The sequence below is a fragment of the Telmatherina bonti genome (genome assembly GCF_933228915.1).
Source record: "Telmatherina bonti genome assembly, chromosome: 21".
Lineage (NCBI taxonomy): Eukaryota > Metazoa > Chordata > Actinopteri > Atheriniformes > Telmatherinidae > Telmatherina > Telmatherina bonti.
This window is the reverse complement of record NC_136630.1, coordinates 11,177,345-11,197,978: the sequence shown is the minus strand read 5'-3', so window position 1 is coordinate 11,197,978 and position 20,634 is coordinate 11,177,345. Positions and strand designations below refer to the sequence as shown.

General features: G+C 36.1%; 1 protein-coding gene across 1 annotated transcript in view; it reads right to left on the bottom strand.

The window, feature by feature from the left end:
• The window catches only part of LOC306771542 (melanopsin-A-like), a gene marked incomplete at both ends in the record, with an annotated part of 44,102 nt that overhangs the window by 13,589 nt on the left and 9,879 nt on the right, over positions 1-20,634 (bottom strand). The window contains 5 exons of the mRNA XM_079260717.1: positions 3,960-4,121; positions 4,818-4,989; positions 10,913-11,116; positions 19,698-19,831; positions 19,940-20,076. Coding sequence (XP_079116843.1) covers positions 3,960-4,121; positions 4,818-4,989; positions 10,913-11,116; positions 19,698-19,831; positions 19,940-20,076 — 809 coding nt within the window. The remainder of the gene's footprint in view (positions 1-3,959; positions 4,122-4,817; positions 4,990-10,912; positions 11,117-19,697; positions 19,832-19,939; positions 20,077-20,634) is intronic.

The window sequence follows — 20,634 nt, the reverse complement described above, 5'->3', positions numbered from 1 at the left end:
TACTAAGATTCCCCAATCGTTGGGACAAGTACAACATATTTGGATGAAATTATACAATGTCCTGAAAAATTTTGTTTACACACTCTGGAACTAAATAGTTAAAACAAAGATTATTTTGCCCCCCCCCCCCCCCCCCCCCCCCCAAAAAAAAAAAAAAGATTTTATTACCTCTGCCAAGGAGGTTATGTTTTTACCTGTGTTTATCTATTTTTTATTTTTGTTTGGTTGTTTGTGTTCAAGATAACTCAAAAAATTATAGACGTATTTTTATTAAATTTTCAGGAGTTGTTGGAGATGTGAAAAGGAAGAACTGATTTAATTTTGATGGTAATGTGGATCACCGTTTGGACTCCTGTTTGCATAGCGGCACATGAGGAAAGAAATGTTTTAACCAGGATTTAAAAGTAAGAGTTTAATCGCCACCAGTCATTTGTTGCAGTTGTTTGCAGCCTTACAGCTAAATGCTGCTTCTGCATGTTTAGTCTGGACTCAGTTCTTGACTCCGGTCTGGACTAGTTGACCTGAGTCTTAGGATCGAAGAGCTCTGCTCGGTTTATATTCTCTAAACATATCACAGATAAAATCTGGGCCTAAACTGAGTTTTTCCTGGCCTTTGTGGGAGACTAAACTTTTAATTCTGTTGATGTTTCTGAGTTGGAACATCTTAGCGAGAGCTTTGATGTCGCTGGTGAAAGTCAGATCGGGGTCTACTAAAACTCCAATGTTACAAACCTAGTCGGTGGTTTTGAGACCTCATACTGTAGAAGTATGAAACTGCTCCTGGTTGCAGAAACATTTCAACATCTCTCTGCACTGAGATTTCCTCCACAGATGACAGTCTAGTCTAGTTTTTTTCAGAGGGAGATGCTGCCCCACACAATCACACTGCCTACCACAAAAGCTGTTACCCTATCAGTGCAGCAATCATCATAAAGTTCTCCACTTCATCTCTGCATTTACGATCCCAGAACGATGCTAACGGCGACCATGCTCACAGGTTCTTCTAATTATGTACATGACTGTCAGCACTGGTGGTACCGAAAGCTCATAACAAGAGTAAATAGCACAATAAGCTGTTTGGCAGTTGCAGAAAAACCGCTGCAGGAATCAAAGATCTGTGATAGCGCTCCTTTCACACTTGGCGTGAACAATCTGTTGCTGAAGGAGCTCTGCAGGGCTGTCAGTGTTTGAGAGAGAGGAGCAACAGGGAGGGAGGATGTGCTTTAACATGAATGAGAGCTTAGCGATCATCCTTCATCACCTCCACTGGGTTCAAGAGGCATCGCTGTATGGTACTGGGAAGCAAGCTGATGTCTGATCCGCTGACATCAACCGCTGATCAGCAGATTTTCTTCTATCAAGTCTTATAAAGGCTGAAATTGTGATGCGTCTGATCAGGAAATTTTAACCAATCACTCATTCACAGAATAACTCGTGTACATGCCATGACTTGTAGCCCACCACAGTTGTCATGAGGTCTATTTTTATCAACAAAATCAGGTGCAACACAATAACCGCTCATTTTGCAGTCCCATGTTGTTATCATGAGAAAACAAAGCTTGTTTTCTCCCAACAAGATTCATTTCCCAGTTATCGCAACAGTCTCTGTAAATCCAACATTACAAGAAAGTTAGCATGTGTTTGCGATATAACATTTAAAGAGAATAATGATCCGCTATCCTGACGATTACCACTTCAAAGTATCTACACATGGTACATACCATGAAACCTGCTTTATTACAGCAGTTGGATACTCGTTGTGTTTTACATACTTGATGAAAAAACAGCCAGAAAAGGGAAAAAAAGAACAGATGTGTGGCAAGTCTTGAGAAATGTCTTTACATTTAACCATGCCATTACTGGTATTTGTTAGTATTCACTCCTATAACCTATAAGTTAGCTGGTAGCTGACTTTGGCTTCCATGGCATCCCTGCATCACATGCTAAGTTTGTGTTAAGAAATGGAGGCTTCAGCATGTACCAGTGTGCACTGCTAGACGAAACAATCCAGTGATACAGAACCAGCTACTGGTGTTACTGGTCTGCAATGCATGGACTTCAACTGGGTAAGATGCCTTTAAGAATGAGCTGTTGGTTTGCTGAATAAAGGTAAGAGAATTTTTACATGTGCAGAACAAAGCTCCTGAATCTGACTGAGCTTCCGCCCCTGAACACTGAAGAAGGAAACAAGAAATAGCATCACACTAAAAATTAGCTTCTATTGTGTGTTTGCATTTTCACATGGACAGAGTGCATGCTGATGCCTCCGCTGATGCTCTTTTTGTGTACATTTTATGTGCAAACATGTAATTAGTCATACTGACAGGGTAGAGATGATACATCTGCCATTGCCATGCCAACAAAGTGGAAATCGGTGCATATTGTGACGTCAAACAAGGGAGATAGTGGTGCACAATCTGATAAGGCAAACCAAAAACCTTCTATGCAGCCAGAGTCTGCAAATATCTGCCCATCGAGTGGCATTTTTAAGACACTGAGGTTGCATGACATCAGCAAAAACGCATAAATCTGTGTTTGTGAAAATACTTGCGGCATGTGGACAAGGCTAACAAGCTAACAAGAAGTTGGCTGGAAATGGATGTGAACGGTTTCTGCAAGCACATAGGTTTGGCCAAGTTCCTGGAAATAAAACTTAATAAAACAACTGGAACAAGCCAGCAAAGCCAAAGCAATCCAGCATGACTACAAAGCAAGAATACAAAGAAATTCTCTTCAGAAAGTCGGAATACTGCAGTTAGGAGAATAAGACAAAACACATTTATCAATTAAAAAGGGCCTTATTGGTTATTAAGCTGAGGTTAGAGAATCTGTATGCTCAACTCCACAAACCCTGTAAACCCAGGCAGGCACTGAGTCAGGGCTACCACAGCAGTCAGCACTCCAATTAGCTTTACAACATGGTTTATTCTATTCTACAGTCATTTAGCAGACGCTTTTATCCAAAGCGACTTACATTCACACTCATATCCTGATCGGCACATTGGGGGCAACTTGGGGTTTAGTGTCTTGCCCAGGGACACTTTGGCACATAGTCAGGGGAAGCCTGGAATCGATCAACTTTCCAGATGGAAGACGACTGCTCTTCCTGCTGAGCCCGCCCGCCCAATATTAATATTATGCAATATAAGAAAGGAAAGCAATAACTTATCTATGATTTATTTGTTAGTGCTGACAGTTTTTGGTTATTGCCACGGTTTCTAAAATATTACTCTTTAGTCATTTGAAGTGACTGGAATTAATGAAATCTTTAAATGGTTGGGTTTATTCTGGGGAAAAATGTTCATCTAAATAAAAAGGCTTTGTTTTTATTTAGGTTGAAATATCAAAATTACAAACGCTGTCAAGTGAATTTTTAAAATTCATTTTTTTTAATTTTTTTTTTTTTTACCAAAATACCAGGTAGAGCTTTTGGAAGAAACCCAATATGTTGCTACAGAGCATTTTGTTAATTCATTTTAATAAATTGATAAGAATGGCAAGAAACACAAAAGAAAATCCACAAATACCCATGTAGATGATTTTATGTCCGTTTCTGCAAATGCTTTCCCAGTCAGAGTTTGTTTAATGGACTAAAACATGTCCAGATTTCTTCTGTGCAACAGTTGCTTTGTTAAAACAGACTTTTGAAGTATATGCCAAAGATATTCAATACAATTTATCACAGAGATTAGGGTGAACAGGAAGACTTGTTCAAACCACCTCTGCAAAGACAGCTGACATAAAATAGAATGATGGATGAACGACCTTTGCCTGAGGCAGCTTTACTGAAATCTCCCACTGCAAATTAATCTCAGGGCTGCTTTATTATGAATGAAACCCACCAAAAATATAGTGCTTCACTGGTTTTTTGGTCCTCGTGGATAGTTTTAGACAGCTCTAAATGGCAAGTAATGTCTCTTAAGCAGGTTTTGACAAAGTGCACACACTTACGGACTTACCCTGCAAATGCAGTGAGGGCTGCGCAGGAGTAGGGGGCCCAGGAGATGACAAAAAGGAGGATGACGATGAGCGCAATTTTAGCCATCTTCCATTCACTCTTCATTTTATGGAATCTCTTTGCAGAGTCTCTGGTTCCCTCGCAGTTGATCTTTGTTATCGCTCTGCAAGACAGACACAGTGTAGCTATAATAAATTGTAATTTTACTTTGAGAGCAGTATTTCTTTTTTCTACTGCAAAATATGCTTGATTTTCCTCTTTGCTTCTTTGTTTCTGACACATGGGTGGTGCTACTTTCCTCACACAGCTTCTTTGTCATTTACTGCAGTGTTTTTCAACCTTTTTTTTTTTTTTTTTAAGTCAAAGTACTTTTGTTTTGCTGTAAAAAAAATTACAAGGCACAACAAACCAAAAGTGTTTCACAAAAAAGCCTATATTAATTATATAAAGTCCAGCCTGTCAAAGTGTCTTGAATAGAAATCCGATAAAAATTTTATGATCTTTCGCTCTTTTCAGTGAGAAACCTGGGCCCGTGTAGATGAACACAGAGCTGCTTTTTAGCCCAATCAGGTGAAACTGTATAATTTTGCACACCTGATGATCTCTCATGGCACATTAGTGTCCCACAGCTCAGTGGTGGAAAAACACTGATCTATATTGCCTGAAAAAGCAGCATTTCTGCTCAGCTTCAGAAAAACGGTAGTGGAATTCACTAATCAATCTCACATTGACATTTTGCAAAACACAGCCGGCAAAGGCTTAGCTTTGACACGCATGTTCATCAGTTCATGTGTGTGGGTTTGGGCAGAAAAAGTTTACAGGACTGCTGGAATGTGTTCATGTGTTTGCATGCACCAACCGTGTTGTGTGCCGAATGGCTCTGAAGATACGACAGTAGCAGAAGATGATGATAAACAGAGGAATAAAGAAGACAAAGATAAAGAGCAGCATGGTGTAGGAGCGAACTGAAGGGGTGAACGTCATGTAGTCCCAAGAACAAGACGTCATCAGACCCTCAGGGACGTAGGCACCTGTTGGAGAGCACATGTACACTTGTCAGTGGTGGGTTCAGTAAGTTGTTATCTTTCTGTGAGATTTCTGCATTGTTCAGAATCCTGCCTACTCACTCTCTGAAAAACCTTGATCCGCTTGCTTTCACACTTCAGTTATTTCATCTGAAGAGAGCTGCTTTTTCTTTAACTGAGTCACTAACACTAGCCAAGAAGTAAATACTGTAAAACAAGCATCGTTCATAAGTCTCTTTGCCTGTTGTAACATCGATCAATAACATTTTAATGGATGGAGTTTCTGTTTGTTTGTTTGCTTTAATTATGTAGACAATGCTAATCTAAACTGATTCTGGTTTTGGCTTCACTTTGAGGGGATGAAACAGTATTCATCTGATCTAACACCAGCAGAAAGTAAAAAGTCGTACTTTCCAAAATGCTGTTGCACTTCAACAATTTCAATGAAAACATTTGATCTTGCAAATTTAATCTGTTTCTTAGTCTCTCAAGTTGCACAAACAAAAACATCTCCCAAATAAAAGGAAACCTGAAGGACCTTGATTTATAGAAAACAATGCATCAAGCACAGATCCTTGTTTATTGACTTGTGCCTCATTCACTTTGACATGCTTGTTTGCAGTTAATAGAAAAATAAAAGTACAATGAAGAAGGTCAGACTAATAAGACAATAAAAAATTGTACAACAGCAGGATCCATTCATTTATTCATGGTAAGAGCTGCACATGATGCATGTAGCATCATACTGGTAAACTCATCAATTATCCATAATTACACCTAATAAAGATACAGTCAGGTTTTAACTTCAGACAGGGAAGTTTCCACAGATAGTGACGGTTTTCAAGCTAGAAGGAACAGCCGCCTTTCAGTCAAGCACAGATCTATATCACACACCTGGAGGGATAAATAAAATTCTGACTGTGTTTACCAAACCCTGAACATAATCTTTCAACAGCTTTTACGACATTATGTCAGATTACCACACTGTTTAAAACAGATATGTGGACATTTCCCATGATTGTTCTAATCAGTAAAGCAACTATAGATATAAGGAAAAATAAACTAACAGTGAAAACTCATTCTTGCATGTTGTATTTATGGGTTAATTCACTCATATTACATAAAGACTTTTAGCTTTTACTCACCAAGAAACACATTGTCTGCCATGGATTATGCTGTTTTTTGGAATTTGAGCAGATGGAAAGACTGATTATACTTTTTATTTTTATATTTAGATACACCCCAGCAGGCCTTATCTTGCATGATCTCAAAATCTGACTCATTCAAATTAAAATTAAATGACATTAGTATTAAAAATGATCAAAATAATATATCAGATAAAGTCCTGTCTATTCATCCAGATGGTCATGCCCCCTCCCCCCCCTCCCCCTCTCTCATTCTTGCACTGAGAGGTGCTTTAATATTGGTCATGAGCTAAGCTGTTAACATTGATTGAAGTGCAGATGAGTGTGACTGACTGGCATGATTTTCATCCTTTTTTCTGCCAGGGACTGAAATGATGGAAAAATTGTTCAAATATATCCCAGCGGTTTTGCTGGAGAGAAGCAGAAGCACTGAAACTGACCTTCGCATGCCTGTCTTATAATGTACGCAATAAATAAAACAGTTGTGAAGAAATTTGATAAATTCATCAAACTGGAGCTGAATGTCTGCCATCACTTAAAAGTACGCCGTATTCTCATGCAACACCACTTGTTGAGTTCACGCTTTATTCCTCAGAAGAAGTACTTTGGTATGCGCACCACACATTTGTTAGTTAGTGGACAGTGTTCTTCATTTTCATTCACACACAGAAAACAAGAATATAGACTGAAAACAAGGACATGTCTAACAACCCACTTGTCTAAAGTTGTTCCCTTGAAGGGGCTGTAAGACAAAAAGAGAGAAGCAGGAAGCAGCCACTCGAGAAGCTAAAACACAAGCTACAGTAGGAATAACTGGGACAATATGGAAGACCTTCGAACATATTGATTTAACCTTTCTTTCAACATTTAAAGATACAAGAAATCCTTTTTTCAATGGCGGTCTTAGCGTGGAAAACTGCAGTGTAATTACTCAAATAATTCTGCACAATGAGCAAGTCCATTGTGAAAACTTATGCAGCCTCTTAACAGTATTCGCAAAGTTTATGTTAAAAGCTAATAACAGAAGCACGTTGCTGCCGCCAACACCCAGAATAAGACGATCTGATAATACAGGTTTCGCATAAGAATAGTTTTAAGAGAAAATTCCTGTCTTTACAGTGAGATTTGTCTTTTGTTTAAACATAATATATTTTAAATGTAAAATGATACAACATATTGATTCATTCATCATCCTAACCACTTATATTGGACTTATTAGTCCAATAAAGGGTCGCGGAGAAGATGGAGCCTATCCCAGCAGTCTTTGGGCGAAAGGCAGGGTACATCCTGGACAACTTGCCAGTCCATCGCAGGGCTGATACAACATATGTATTATATATGTTATGAGATATTATAAAGTATAATAAAACTGTATTCATTTTATCATCTTTAAATACAAAAACTGCAGTTTTTCCTCATTCATATATGGGTGTTTTTTCCAAGTTTAACTTCATGCTTTGGTTGGGAAATGGCAGAAATTTGATGCCATTACCTTGGATGACACTTTGATAAGTATGTGTACTCTGCATTTCTAAACAATATATTATTATATAAGAAAAAATATATAAACTAAATTGGAAAACATTTAATTTCTTTATGTAGCCTGACCAGTATGTATGTTGTAATAATATTAAAAAAAAATTACTGTTAGTTGCACAATTGTTCCAGTTGACAGTTTTAACCCCTTTACTGTCTGACCCAAAAATAATAAGAGAAATTTCTACTTTAATTTTAATATTCGGTCTTTTTGTGTCCCCTCACACAATATGAACAAAACATAAAGTAAAATAAGAATAAACAATTTGCATGTATGTGCTGTTTATTACTTGATAAGTCAGAAATATCATAGTGAAAAATGTATCTTCCTGGGGTAGTTTATACTTTGAAGTAATGCAACAGCCCTCAGAAAAGGTACATACATGAAATACTGTACATACATGGAGAGGATTAAAGTCTGCATCTGTTTATTCTTTTCAGCCTTTTTGCTGTAAACTCACTGTGTTATTTAGCTTTACAAAAAGTCTGCATGCAGCCAAACTGCACAAAAGACTCATTACTCTCCCAGATGATGCAAAGTGCTTGTGAAAAGGAAAGTAAGGAACCCTGCTGGCTGTGTTTCTGGGATACTACACCATAAAATCTTGCCAAAGGATTGTTGCAAATTCAAGGGTCCATTGGACTTCGGCCATCTTTGAAATTTTAAGGATGCTTTTGTATTTCCTTTGTATCCTCAGAGCACACGGTCCTTTGCACATGTCAAAGACTGAGCCAGTGAATGATGGCTCAAAGCTGGGGTTATATGTTTGAAACATTTATTTTTACTTTAACCATATTGTTTACCTCACTGTTAATCAATATTGATAACCACTGGATTGTACGAACTTCCTTTAAGAATTCTATTGTCTGTAAAATCTTGTTGGCTTGCTTGTTGAATTTTCCTTTGGGGATTAATAAAGTATTTTTCATTTTATTTCATTTCATTAATGTATTAATGAAACCATAAAATGCTTTTTCATAGTTCAGAGTTCTGATGTAAAGTTTTCTTTTTGTTCTTTTCTTTTCTTTTTTTTTCTTCTTTCATAGCCTTTCTGCACTCCTGATCTGACAACATCTACAGCAGGGTATTAACGGGTATTATTGTCAGCTTCACCAGGCTAATAATGTAAAATATTTTAGACAAGATATACTTCTCACATACTACGTTTAACAGAAGAGACCCCTGCTGTACAGGACACTTCCTGTTTAATTGCATTAAAATGTATATAGAAACTTCTAGCATTGAATAATAATATGTTTATTGAAATAAACAATGAGATTCCACTGTTACTAGCTTGGATCAGTAATTTTCTTCTGTCCTTAATTTAAAAAAAAGAAGAAAAAACTGCAATCCATTCAGAATTTTGAATCATTTCCATTCATTTTTCTGGTGGACTGACAACCAGCGTGGTGGTCCTATCTGTACTCTGTCAGACAACTTTGGCTTCTGCTTCTGTCATCCAACATTGTACAGCCTCTGATCTATGTGGAGATGGATGGAAACAGTGAGTGAGAGACAAACATAAGTGCGTAGTTTACTTCCTTGACTTAGTTGACTCAAATACCATCTAGAATGAAACAGTTCTATATTTCTTTCATCTGAACATAAACAAAAAAAAAACGTTTATAATGCAAAGTTATTCATTTACATGCTGTAGATCAGGAGTGCCTATTTCAGTCCCTTGCGATCTACCATCAGGCACCATGAACCCTTTTCCAACACAACTGACTCAAATGTTATCAGGTGTCTGCAGAGCTCGATCACACATAGAAGAGTAATTCAGCTATTTTATTCAGATGTGTTTCAGAGGGATGCATCTAAAAGTTGCAGGATGGTGAATGTTGAGATCCGGACTTGGGTACCTCTGCTGTACAGCCTTACTTCCTGTATGGTCTGAGTTCACTAGTCTGCCCCCTCGTGGAGTCCTCCAGTTACATCTAACACAGCTTAGTGTGAGGAAAAAAGTGCTTAAAGAGATGGCTGCCGACAACAGTACAAAGTTTAAAAAGTAACTTTGGCCAAATGTGTCCCATCAAAGCGCTGCAATCTACATTTTTACTATCAATGATATTTAGGTAGCTCACATCTACAGTATAAGCTATCCAGCAGCCATGTCAGTTTTTCTGCTTTTCATAATATACATCTAATTCATGTAAATTTTGTCTATATGTGAGGACTGTTATATGTTTCCAAAAGCAAGGAAAGACTCTTTCATTGCATAAGATGATGAAAGGAACTTGGAATGATTACAGATGATATATTGTGGGAATATGTGTTTCTGATCATCGTTGTATTTTAATGTTATGTAACAAGTTGAGAATTAGCTTTAGCTAAAAACTCTGGTAACACTTTATAATAATGGCACAAATCATATACTTAAGTAAAATGTAAGTCATGATGAACTAATGCTTTTATTAATGAAGACTTTATCATGAATTCCTGTTGCTCATCATGGACTAATGATGATCTCAATCTTGATTCATGTGTTTACTTGATCCTTTATTCATCATCAATTAATGAACATTAGTTCACTGTTAATTTATCAATATGTTGACATTCACCAGTTTAAATAGAAACATATCATTTACTTCTTTTACATTTATTTTTATTTAACACAAGATACACTCAAAGAAGTTCACTTAGCACCACAATACTCTTATGTCTATCTTTACCAGTTTTTAACCTAATTTGAACAAGTTTTGGGACATTTTATTTTAATTAAATTTTTTGTTTAAGCTTGTATTACAACTATGTTCTAACATCATAGTTAAGATACACTTTTGTGCCTTTTTATTGTGTGTTGTTATGGTTGTCAGTGACCTACAAAGGGGAACCGATCTAATAAACAGTGATGCCAGATCTGCATACATTTTCATATAGTATCTTTTCACTTATGTTCATACATGTGCGATATGTACCTTTTAAAATATGTTGCTTTAATTCCTGAATATGTGGCTTCTAGCACATCTGGGCTGTTAAGAAAGAATACTTTTGCTGCCGGAATTGAAACAATTTATTGCTATTATGTGTTGTGATAATATGGGATTAAAACCAAATTAAAAGATTCTGACAGCATACAATTACAAAATATACAAAGCGACGATGAGACCAAAGCCTCATCGAAGATTTCAGGGCTGTTGAAATGCAATGAAATGAAAGATCATGCACAGCTCAACAATATAACCCCTCACAGAAATCACACTGATAAAGACTCAGCACTGAGGTCTCTAAAAGCAGGAATACTCACTCCAGCCAAAGAAGGGCGGCAGGCTCCAACCCATGGAGTACACCCAGGCAACAGCCACAAAAGTGAGAGCTTTCTTATGAGACATCACCCCAAGAGAAGCAAGAGGCCTGGTGATTACCACATATCGGTCCACTGCTATCACCATCAGTGTCATCATACTGCAGATACCAAACAGCGCTCCACAGAAGGCATACAGCTCACAGCCTGGGGAGCAAAGAGGAGAAATGCAGCAGAGAAGAAGGATAAATAGGTTACTGACCAAGGCTTTCAGGATAAACATTTTTCTTCTGTCAGTGCACCCTCCAGTTCTGCTGCAAATACTGAAAGTGTGCTTTGCTTGCATTATTATGAATCAATATTTTTTTTACACAGTCCTGCTGTTTTTCTTGCTTCATCTCCTCAGGAGAGATATGTGGAACTTGGAAAGATGACTAACATTTATTTATAAATTTTAAAATATAAATGTATAAATTATAATTTATTATAATTTATTTCTACATTATAAATACATGTATAAATCATGCATATATACACACACACACACATATATATATATATATATATATATATATATATATATATATATATATATATATATATATATATATATATATATATATATATATATATATATATATATATATATATATATAAACAGGAATGGTCCATTGTTAGCTTTAACACTCTTTAAGGAAAAGAGTATTCTAATTAATCAGATATCAGATGTCTGAATGCAGACATCTCAGATCTCTACATTGCTATGTCTAAAGGGGAATAAGCAGACACTGCGTAACTAAGCTTAAGTTCTTCAGTTCATCATGACATTTTCAGAAAGACCATATATGGAATGTATGAAAATTTAAGTCAGAACAAACAATTTCCACAACAATACTTACCTTCAGCAGATGTCACACCTGCAACAAGACAGCTTGGCTCCTGCCATTAAAACAACAGTTCTCATGAAAATGTAATTTAAAAATTTTGGATTGTTTCTAAAACATTTATACTAACCCCACTGCCAACATCTATTTTTAATTTACAATACATGAAAGCTTAGCTAATTTGTTATTAACAGTTAACAGTGTCGGTCATTCTGTGCTTCTCTACAGCCCTTATGGTGCATGGTGTGCTTTTTGTTTTTTTAAATATATATTTTAGTAATTCATATTCCATCAGGTTGTATGGGTCAAAGAAGAAGTCTGCAGAATCAAAATCCAGTGCCAGGGACGTTAGACCAGGCTTTCCCCATAAACATGCATGGTTTATATAGCTCCATGAATTGGCCAAAAATGGGAATGACGCCATTGGAATCTGGGCAGAAATGTATCAAAAGAGGGGATTTGTTCTGCATATGCATTCTGTTCATTTTTGGGATTTTATACAAATGAGCTTTTTGCACATACACACCATAGTTTTACACCATAAATATACAGTGTTTATATGTGACAAGAGCATAAACTTACTTTACAAATTTACAAATCTTTATGGATGAGACGTTACCTGTGTTTTAAGAAACCTCACATTTGGAGGTTTCTTGGATTTAGCTTGATTTGTTTCATGTATGATTTTAAAAAATATTTTACTCTGTTTATTTTTTATGAATTTTTTATGGTGAAAATTTCATTTCACTTGTGAAATGCTATTTTATTTTGCAATACATACTTGGTAATGGTATCAGATGGTTGCTGTGTTCTCAGACTCATCTAGCAGTACACAAGCTAATTTTTTTCTTCAGTCTATTCAGTTTGAACATGAGCACATTGACAGACAGAACAACAATGAAGAAATGACTGAAAACACACTTAAAAACGAAGACAAACAAATAGATGTAAAGAATATAGTAGACCAAAATATCTGTCGTTTGTGCAGCGGATGCTTGTCAATCCCCACTGGAAAGAAAGCATTTGATGCAAAGGGCTCCACTTTCTGACAGCAGTTGTCTGTGGTAAACATGACTTCAGGAATATTACACATAATTACATACTGAACATGGGGAAAAGCACATAAATAAGATGACACTTGACTATGTCAATATATATAATGTGCATAATCCTTGAAATGTCAAACTTCACTTATTTTTTGACTGACAAGCAAGACAGACAGTCTCCCTCTTGTTTTGAGTACTTCTAGTTTAATGGGTAATAAACATCTACCGGCTACTGTACCACTGCGTCCGATGTCCTGTCATCTGTTTGTGAAGCGGGAACAGTTTCAGTTGAGGAAAAATGGACCCTTGCAGATTGCAGGACAAAATGATGCATTGGGTCGTCAGGTTCCTGTCAGATGATTCACACTTAGAGGCTGTGACAGGGGGAGCAGGTTGTTTACATCCCAGCAGAAGGACATCCAGCGTCTCCTGTCAGATGTGTCTCCCCCTTTTTTTTTGTTTGCCTGCCTGAGGCGTTTGGGCGCCTTGCGAGAGTTAAAAATTCTTGGCACAGCATTTGGTTTTGGCTTTTGTGTATGACCACCAGCTCCTGTTAGCTCCTTTAGCAGCTGTGGTCCACAAAATGACTCAAAGGCATCAGGAGAGAAGTGCTGAGAACATAAATGGAGGTCATTGGAAAGCTCTGTCCATTCATAGGCCATTCAACTCTCTGCTCTACTCTACTTGCCAAAAAGCAGTGAATACTTACTGTCTTTGTTGCTTTTTGACAAGAAACTGCAACCAAAAGCCGCACAGTTCGGCATTGTTTCTGTATATTCAATGTTAAAAGTGAAAATATTGCCACAAAAATGTTACATTTGGCTTCACATCCTCGTCTTCTTTCCTTGAGAGCAACAGATTTACATCAGCGGTCCAGAATCCACTTCACAGGTAAAACAAGCCAATCTCGGTAGGTCAAAAAGGTAGCAGACATGTTAGAGGTTTTAAGTACTTACAAGTTTTCATTTACAATGAAGTTTAGTAGAATAGGTTAATAACAACATATTAGCAAATAACTGTTCATTGTCAGAATTTCTTCCAAGATACAGTTTTATTGAGTTTAAGGTCTCTGATCTCATACTATAATGTGACAAAAATGAACTGAGTGGAGATATGGACACTTCAAAATACAACATGATGCTCATATCATTGATCTTCTGGTGACAAAATAAGAGTTTTCATTCTGCACGCTAGTATCTGCAAATTGTACAAATCTTCTGTTGTATGGCATCATTAATGGATGAATTACTATCAAATTGGAACATGATGCTTGCAAAGTTTTACTGCTCTGTTGTTTGTGTTTTTAGGCTTTTCATGTATGAAAGCTGAAGTTTGAACATATGAACTGAAGGCTGTCACATGTGCAGTAGCAGTGCAGTACTATTGATTAACTATTGCTTGCTGAGGTAGTTGTAGAATTGGGCATCATGCTTTCGGGTGGTTCGGTCTCTGGGTTTTATGATTCAAAATACATTACTAGCTTTGATTGATAAAAATACCTACCATAGTTGATCACTTCCTTAGGCATTTTATAAAATCAAAGCTAGTAATGTATTTTAAACCATAAAACCAATGTACAGAATATAAGCTGAGGGATGATTTAGAAGAAAAATAATAGAATTAACTACATAAATACATTCAATCATTTGATACATACTGAAAACCAATAATTACAATGATTAAATGCTGAAATTTCCTTCAATGACATACACAATTTTGATGTTGCTTATATGTCTCTAAGTTTCCAAAAGTTTAGACTTTGTTCATCATTCTGTTAAATTCATACCTTCTGTGTACAAGTTTATTCAAGCGCAGACACATGACTTACAAATAAAGTAAACATCCAGTCATCAGCTCATCAGCTGCTATTGCCTCTGGCCCTTGGAGTGTGATGATCAATGTCCTGTCACACATAATCACAGCCCCAAACCATCCCATTTAAGATCAAATCTCAAATGTGCTGCTCTTGTTTAGAAACCCAAACATCACACAATTAAATATGAAATCCATATGTTCCCATGTGTTTTGCAATCATTGCTTGAAGCTAATAAAGGCTAGACAAGCTCCAAATGAAGAACAGGCGTTCTGGGGCATTTTCTTTTAACAGCAAAGTTCTGCACTTTTTCAAGTCTTGATATGTTGTGCATGTTCAACAGTATTGTGCAAGTCCATGCCTCTCATGGACAAAATTCAGTTCCCATAGGATAAAATTATTAGTCCATATTGTCCACCGTCATAGTTCATCATTTTAGTTTTGAACTACTTCAGAATTCAGTTCGTTTATGTATTTATTTCTTTTTAGGTTAGAAAGTATGATGAAAGACTGAACCTGAGAAAGAAAATGAATAATAGGGTTTTGTTAATTAATTTTCTATACTGCTCCAATTAAGGCAGGGAAGCGGGAGGCTATCCCAGCAATCACCAGGCGAGAGGCAGGGTACGCCCTGGACAGTTTGCCAGTCCATCACGGTATAGGGTATTGTCTTGCAATAAAATCAATTATAATACGCCTTAAATTCAATCAAATAAAATAGATATGCACGTGGAACAGATGTGATATTGGGGCAGTATGGAAGTTATACTAGTGCTGCTTTAACAAAAAAAAGTAAGGGCCAATTTTGGCCATTTACAGTGTTTTATGCTTGCTCTTTAGTTCCTTTTTAAATACTGTAGAATGTAGCTTTCTCAGCAATCTGAGATTAAATTCTTAATGGGAGGGGGAAGAACAGCTCTGGGAAAAGGGAACAAAAAAAGGAGCAACAGCAACACTTCAGCCTTGAGTTCAATAAGAAAATTACCAGTTACTGCAGCTCCATCAGGGTCCAAAACAAAGAGCTTACTTAGCATCTTACACAGCTCTTATCATTGTACTTATTATTTTGATTATTGACTTTAATTAAAAAGATAAGTTTAAAGAAACATCAGTCTTCAAAACTCTACCCAGTATCTTAAACACAGAAAGCTTTTACTTACATTAAAATGAGCCTATCAACTAGCTAGGTTAATCTTGGTTTAGCCAACTTAGCCGTGGAACTTTTAACATAAGCTGTCCATGGTAAACTGAACATTTTTCTTTGAACGTAGGTGTTATAAAACTCTACCCAGTATCTCGACACAACCTTTTACTGACATTAAAAGGAGCCTTTCAACTAGCAAGGCTAATCTCTGTTTGGCTAGCTTAGCTGTGGAGCTTAAACATAAGCTGTTCCAATGAACTTTTTACTAAATATCTTTCTTTAAACATGGGTGAACATGTCAATTCAGTCATTACTTAATTAGCTTACACTATCAAAACTATAGCCTCTTCAGTAAATGTTTGCCTATAAATAAAATACAATTCCACAAAAAGTAGGTCTACTTATTTAACTTCTGAACATTACCTGTTAGAATTACTAAAATATATAAATGTCACTTCAAATGTGGCTTCCCTAATAAACTGTGTGTATGCAGTATGTTGCATCATCACCAGATAAAAATAGAAATGGAAGAGTTGAAGTACTTTTCCACATCATTTAAAGAACTGACCACCTTGTATCATGGCAGTCATTCCAATATTTCTGGATCATTTACCTCAGCTAGGAGCCTTCCCAGTCAAAACAAACAATTTAAGCTGACTCACTGGCACACAGCAGGTAAAGGTGGAAATGTTTAGTCTTAAAGGTGAGTGCTTCTTGCATTTACATCTTTAAGAGTGGATTCAACAGAAAACTATTTCAGTACTAGATTTTTACATTAAGTAGACTGTTTGTGGTTCTTTCAGTGATGAGTGCAATGGAAAAAAAAAAAAAAAAGTATTAGTATTTTAAGAGTTTTCCACAAAACTTTAGAAGAAAAACAAACATCTAAGTTCTGGCTTTGTCGTGTTTTGCACAGGATATTTAAAAAAGAAAAAAAAAGATGTTAGTCTTAGTCTTTTATTGTAAATACATTGGGTTTCTAACTCAGATGCATATTTTCGCCAAGGAGGGTAAGTTTTTAAGTTTTATCTGTTTGTCTATTAGCAGTTTTACACAGAAACTACTGGGCTTTTTTTTTGTCCTGAGAATGGGTTTTGGCCAAACTTAGATTTCATTAAATTGTGGAACAAGAAGTTTTAATAAGGCTATTCACAATCTGGGAGGAAATGAGATTCTTGCTGAAAGTCTGTGCTTTCTGAATGCTTTTCTAATATAATTTATATTTGTTTTTGGTTTATTAACTTCCTTGAAATTAAAATGAAGAGACTGGATTTCCTTCCGCTGTTCACGATAAACTGACACAAACAGATGCAGCCATTGGATTGAGAAAACAGACACAGGGAGAACAACAGCAACGGACACAAGACAAAAAAGAAAAAGCAAACACACACACACACTGACACTTTTCATAAATATGACCAAAAAAAAGTAGTTTTCTGAAAGGACATGTTTCATAAAATACTCCTGAGCTTTACAGGAATGAAGCTTGCTGTAAAGAATGAATTATGTTTCATCAATGACGCGAGGATTTTAGCAAAAATTTGCATTTCATTCACACTCCAGATATTTTTTTACAAAAGGCATCTTCCTTTTTTATTAGAAAAAAAAGAATAATATGTGAGTTTTGCTTTCAAAAATATCTCTGTAGATGAGAATGTAAAAATAAATACTTATGTTTGGCCAGTGTATAGGACAAGCAAAAAACACTGAGTACTCCCAGTAAACTTATTCTCCTTTGGTGGCATCAAAATCAGAATAGTTTTATGAGTATCACAGACCATTTCACTTCTGTAATCTAACCAAAATATTTCTTAGCTACGTTCCACGTATGATGGGTAAATCTGAAAAAAGAATGTGCTTTAAAAGAAAATGAGCCCAGCATGGAAAAAACAATGTACAAGAGCTCTTGCTGGTGTTGTTTTGCATGTAGAAAAAAGGACGTGTGTTACTTGTACTCAGACTTCTTTGTTCCCCCAAAAATCCTTATTTTCATTGTGCTAATAGTTACACTGGAAAAAGCTCTACTTGTGAAGTCATTTGTTGTCAACCTCTGTTTGATTAGTAGAAAGAAAAAGAGAAAAACAATTATGTGAAGAATCAGTGCTGATATGAACAAACCTTTGTCACAAAGCTTGATTTTAGCTTGCAAACTACAGTCAGTTATGAAGCAAAATGAGTCTGTCTGTCTGTCTGAGAATTAGCTATATTTACTGCAAAATTGTAGTATTTTCAGTTTTTTGAATCAGTTCATGAAAAAGATACATGAAAGCAATTGTCTTTAAAAAAGTTAAGTGGCTGTAAGATGTTAGCAGCGGCTATGAAAAAAAAAAAATCAAAAGCCGCCCTTCGGTAAATTGTCTGCTGCCATCAAGGTCAGTGCAAAATCTCAAAGAAGCCTGTGTTGAGCCTCTTTCACTACATCTTATTTTAAAAAAAATAGATCACATTCGATAGTACGACAGACATTCTAGCTCTCTGCACTTGGTATAAATGTACTTGTATGAAACACAGGGTTGTCTTTTGCATTATGGCACTTATGGATGAGAAAGGATTTACTGAACTATAGGGTAACACTAAAAAGGGAAAGGTTTACAATGCAGCCCCTGTGCATTTTCAAATGTGTGTGCATAACATATATAAGAGTGTATAATGAGTCTTTGGGACTGCTTAACCACCTTCATGTGTTGTGGTCGGCAGTGACCCATTTGTAGGTTTTAACCCTTTATCAAAACATGTTTTTTTTAAAAAAAGTGGAACAACAGAATGGAGGTCTTGGTACATACCAGAAAGACAATTTAAGGTTAACATTTCTAATTTTAAGGTATTTAATTGTGTGCCCTCTAAAGGGTTAAACGCATAAAAGAACCACATAAGTTTGTTTATTGCATCAAGGCTTTTAGACTTTGTCAGGAACCTTTATTTTTACAAAATAAAGCAACAAAAAAATCTCTAAATTCTAAAACACTCTTGTTGAAATGATAACCTTTGTACTGCTACAGTTGGTTTTGACCCAGTTGTAAAAATAAGAATATAAAGCTATGATCAGAGCCAGATCTGCCATCATCAATGCACTGTCATTCAACACTGTGACAGAGACACATTTTGTAAGATGTAGTTGAGTAGTCCTGCTATGCTGCCATTATCAGGTATTGATATGTAAAAAGATTGTGCAGCCAGAAACTTAAGGTCAAGGTTATCTTTACTGTCAATTTTTTGCCATATGTGTCATATCTTCCTGACTACCAGGGGAAAAAAAATGTGTAACTACAAATGTCCACTATGGAGGACATTGCTTAAACTTTTAAATATTGTGGTAAAATATAGTTATATTTATCTAAGAAATGAAAATATAACTACAAAATTTCAAGTAAAAATCAGCACAAAGAAAAGTATTATGCACTTTTGCTCTTCCCATAAAACATGCTTGTTGCAATGGAGGCCATTTTTCTTGAAGAGAGAAAGAAAGTTCACAAAGCCCCACCCCCACAAATGAGGTACCATTTAAAAGCACTAAATATCCTCTTTAAAGACCAAAAGGTGTTCGTTCTGTAGCATTCAGGGAGATGAAAATATTTAGGTTTACAAAGGTCCTCCACAGAGGACAAATTGAACTACTGGTAGTCAGGAGGATATGGGTCAAAAAAGGAGTACACTAAAATTAAATGTCCTGGAGGCTCACACCAAAATATTCAAACCAATATGTTTATAAAACACAGTAGCCAAGAGATGAGAAAAAACTGGTTGATAGATCTTTTTTGTGTGTGTGTTTTACAGCTGATTTAAGATACTGGTCAAAACCGATCCATTAACGTTTGGGGTGTTTACAGAAAGCCAGCACAGGAGGAAGGTTAACTAGATTGTCTTAAACCTGTGTGTAACACCCAGCTTGTGTAACCGTTACCTTTCTTTCCAAAGATCCACTGTTTGTGCATGCTGGTGATGAAAAAGATGGGCGTCTGGGTGAGACACATGAGGAAGTCTGTGATTGCCAGATTAATAATGAAGATGTTGGATGGTGTCCGCAGACTCCGACTCCTGCACACAAACACACACCCACACACACACAGTTGAAATATCATTCGAATAATTAACAAATAGCCATCATATAAAATCTGATAAAACTTTATAGATAAAAGAAAATACCTGCTAAAAGCATAAATGACTAGGAAGTTTCCCAACAAGCCTGTGATGCCCACAGCCAGGATGACAACTCCGATGGTGTAGTGGGCGTGGTCTGGGACATCCACTGTAGGAAAAGCATGGCCCGGGACGATGGCACCCTGGTTGCAGACAAAGCGCTTGGCTTATTTGTGGCATTAGAATGATTAAATTACATTTTGCCCGTAAAAATTATTTATTGGCACAAGACTGGGAAATAATATAAAAGTAAAAAAACACTAATAGAGCTTAGGATGAGTTTTTAGGAATATTTCGATTGCTATAGGATAAAAATTGCCCAATTACATACTGTAGGAAGCAAAAGTATAAAGATAATCAGTGAATGTCAAATGGATTGCACAATGCTTGTAAATAGAAAAAAAATATTATACATAGTTTACATAAAATACAGAACCAAAGATGCAGAAAATAAATGTCGAAAATTTGAAAAAGAAAAAAAGTTAACTATGAGGAATTGCAAAGAGGAACATTGTAATAAATTATTAGAGAGCAGCAAACACAATACTAAAGGTATGTGGAAGATATTAAATAAAAAATTTTAGAAATTTATCTGAACATGCAAAGTGTTTTGAATAAGATGGAAACATCATAAGTAACAAATATGAGTAAATAGTTTGAACAAATTCTTAGTTAGTGTTGGATAAAATTTAACAATTAAA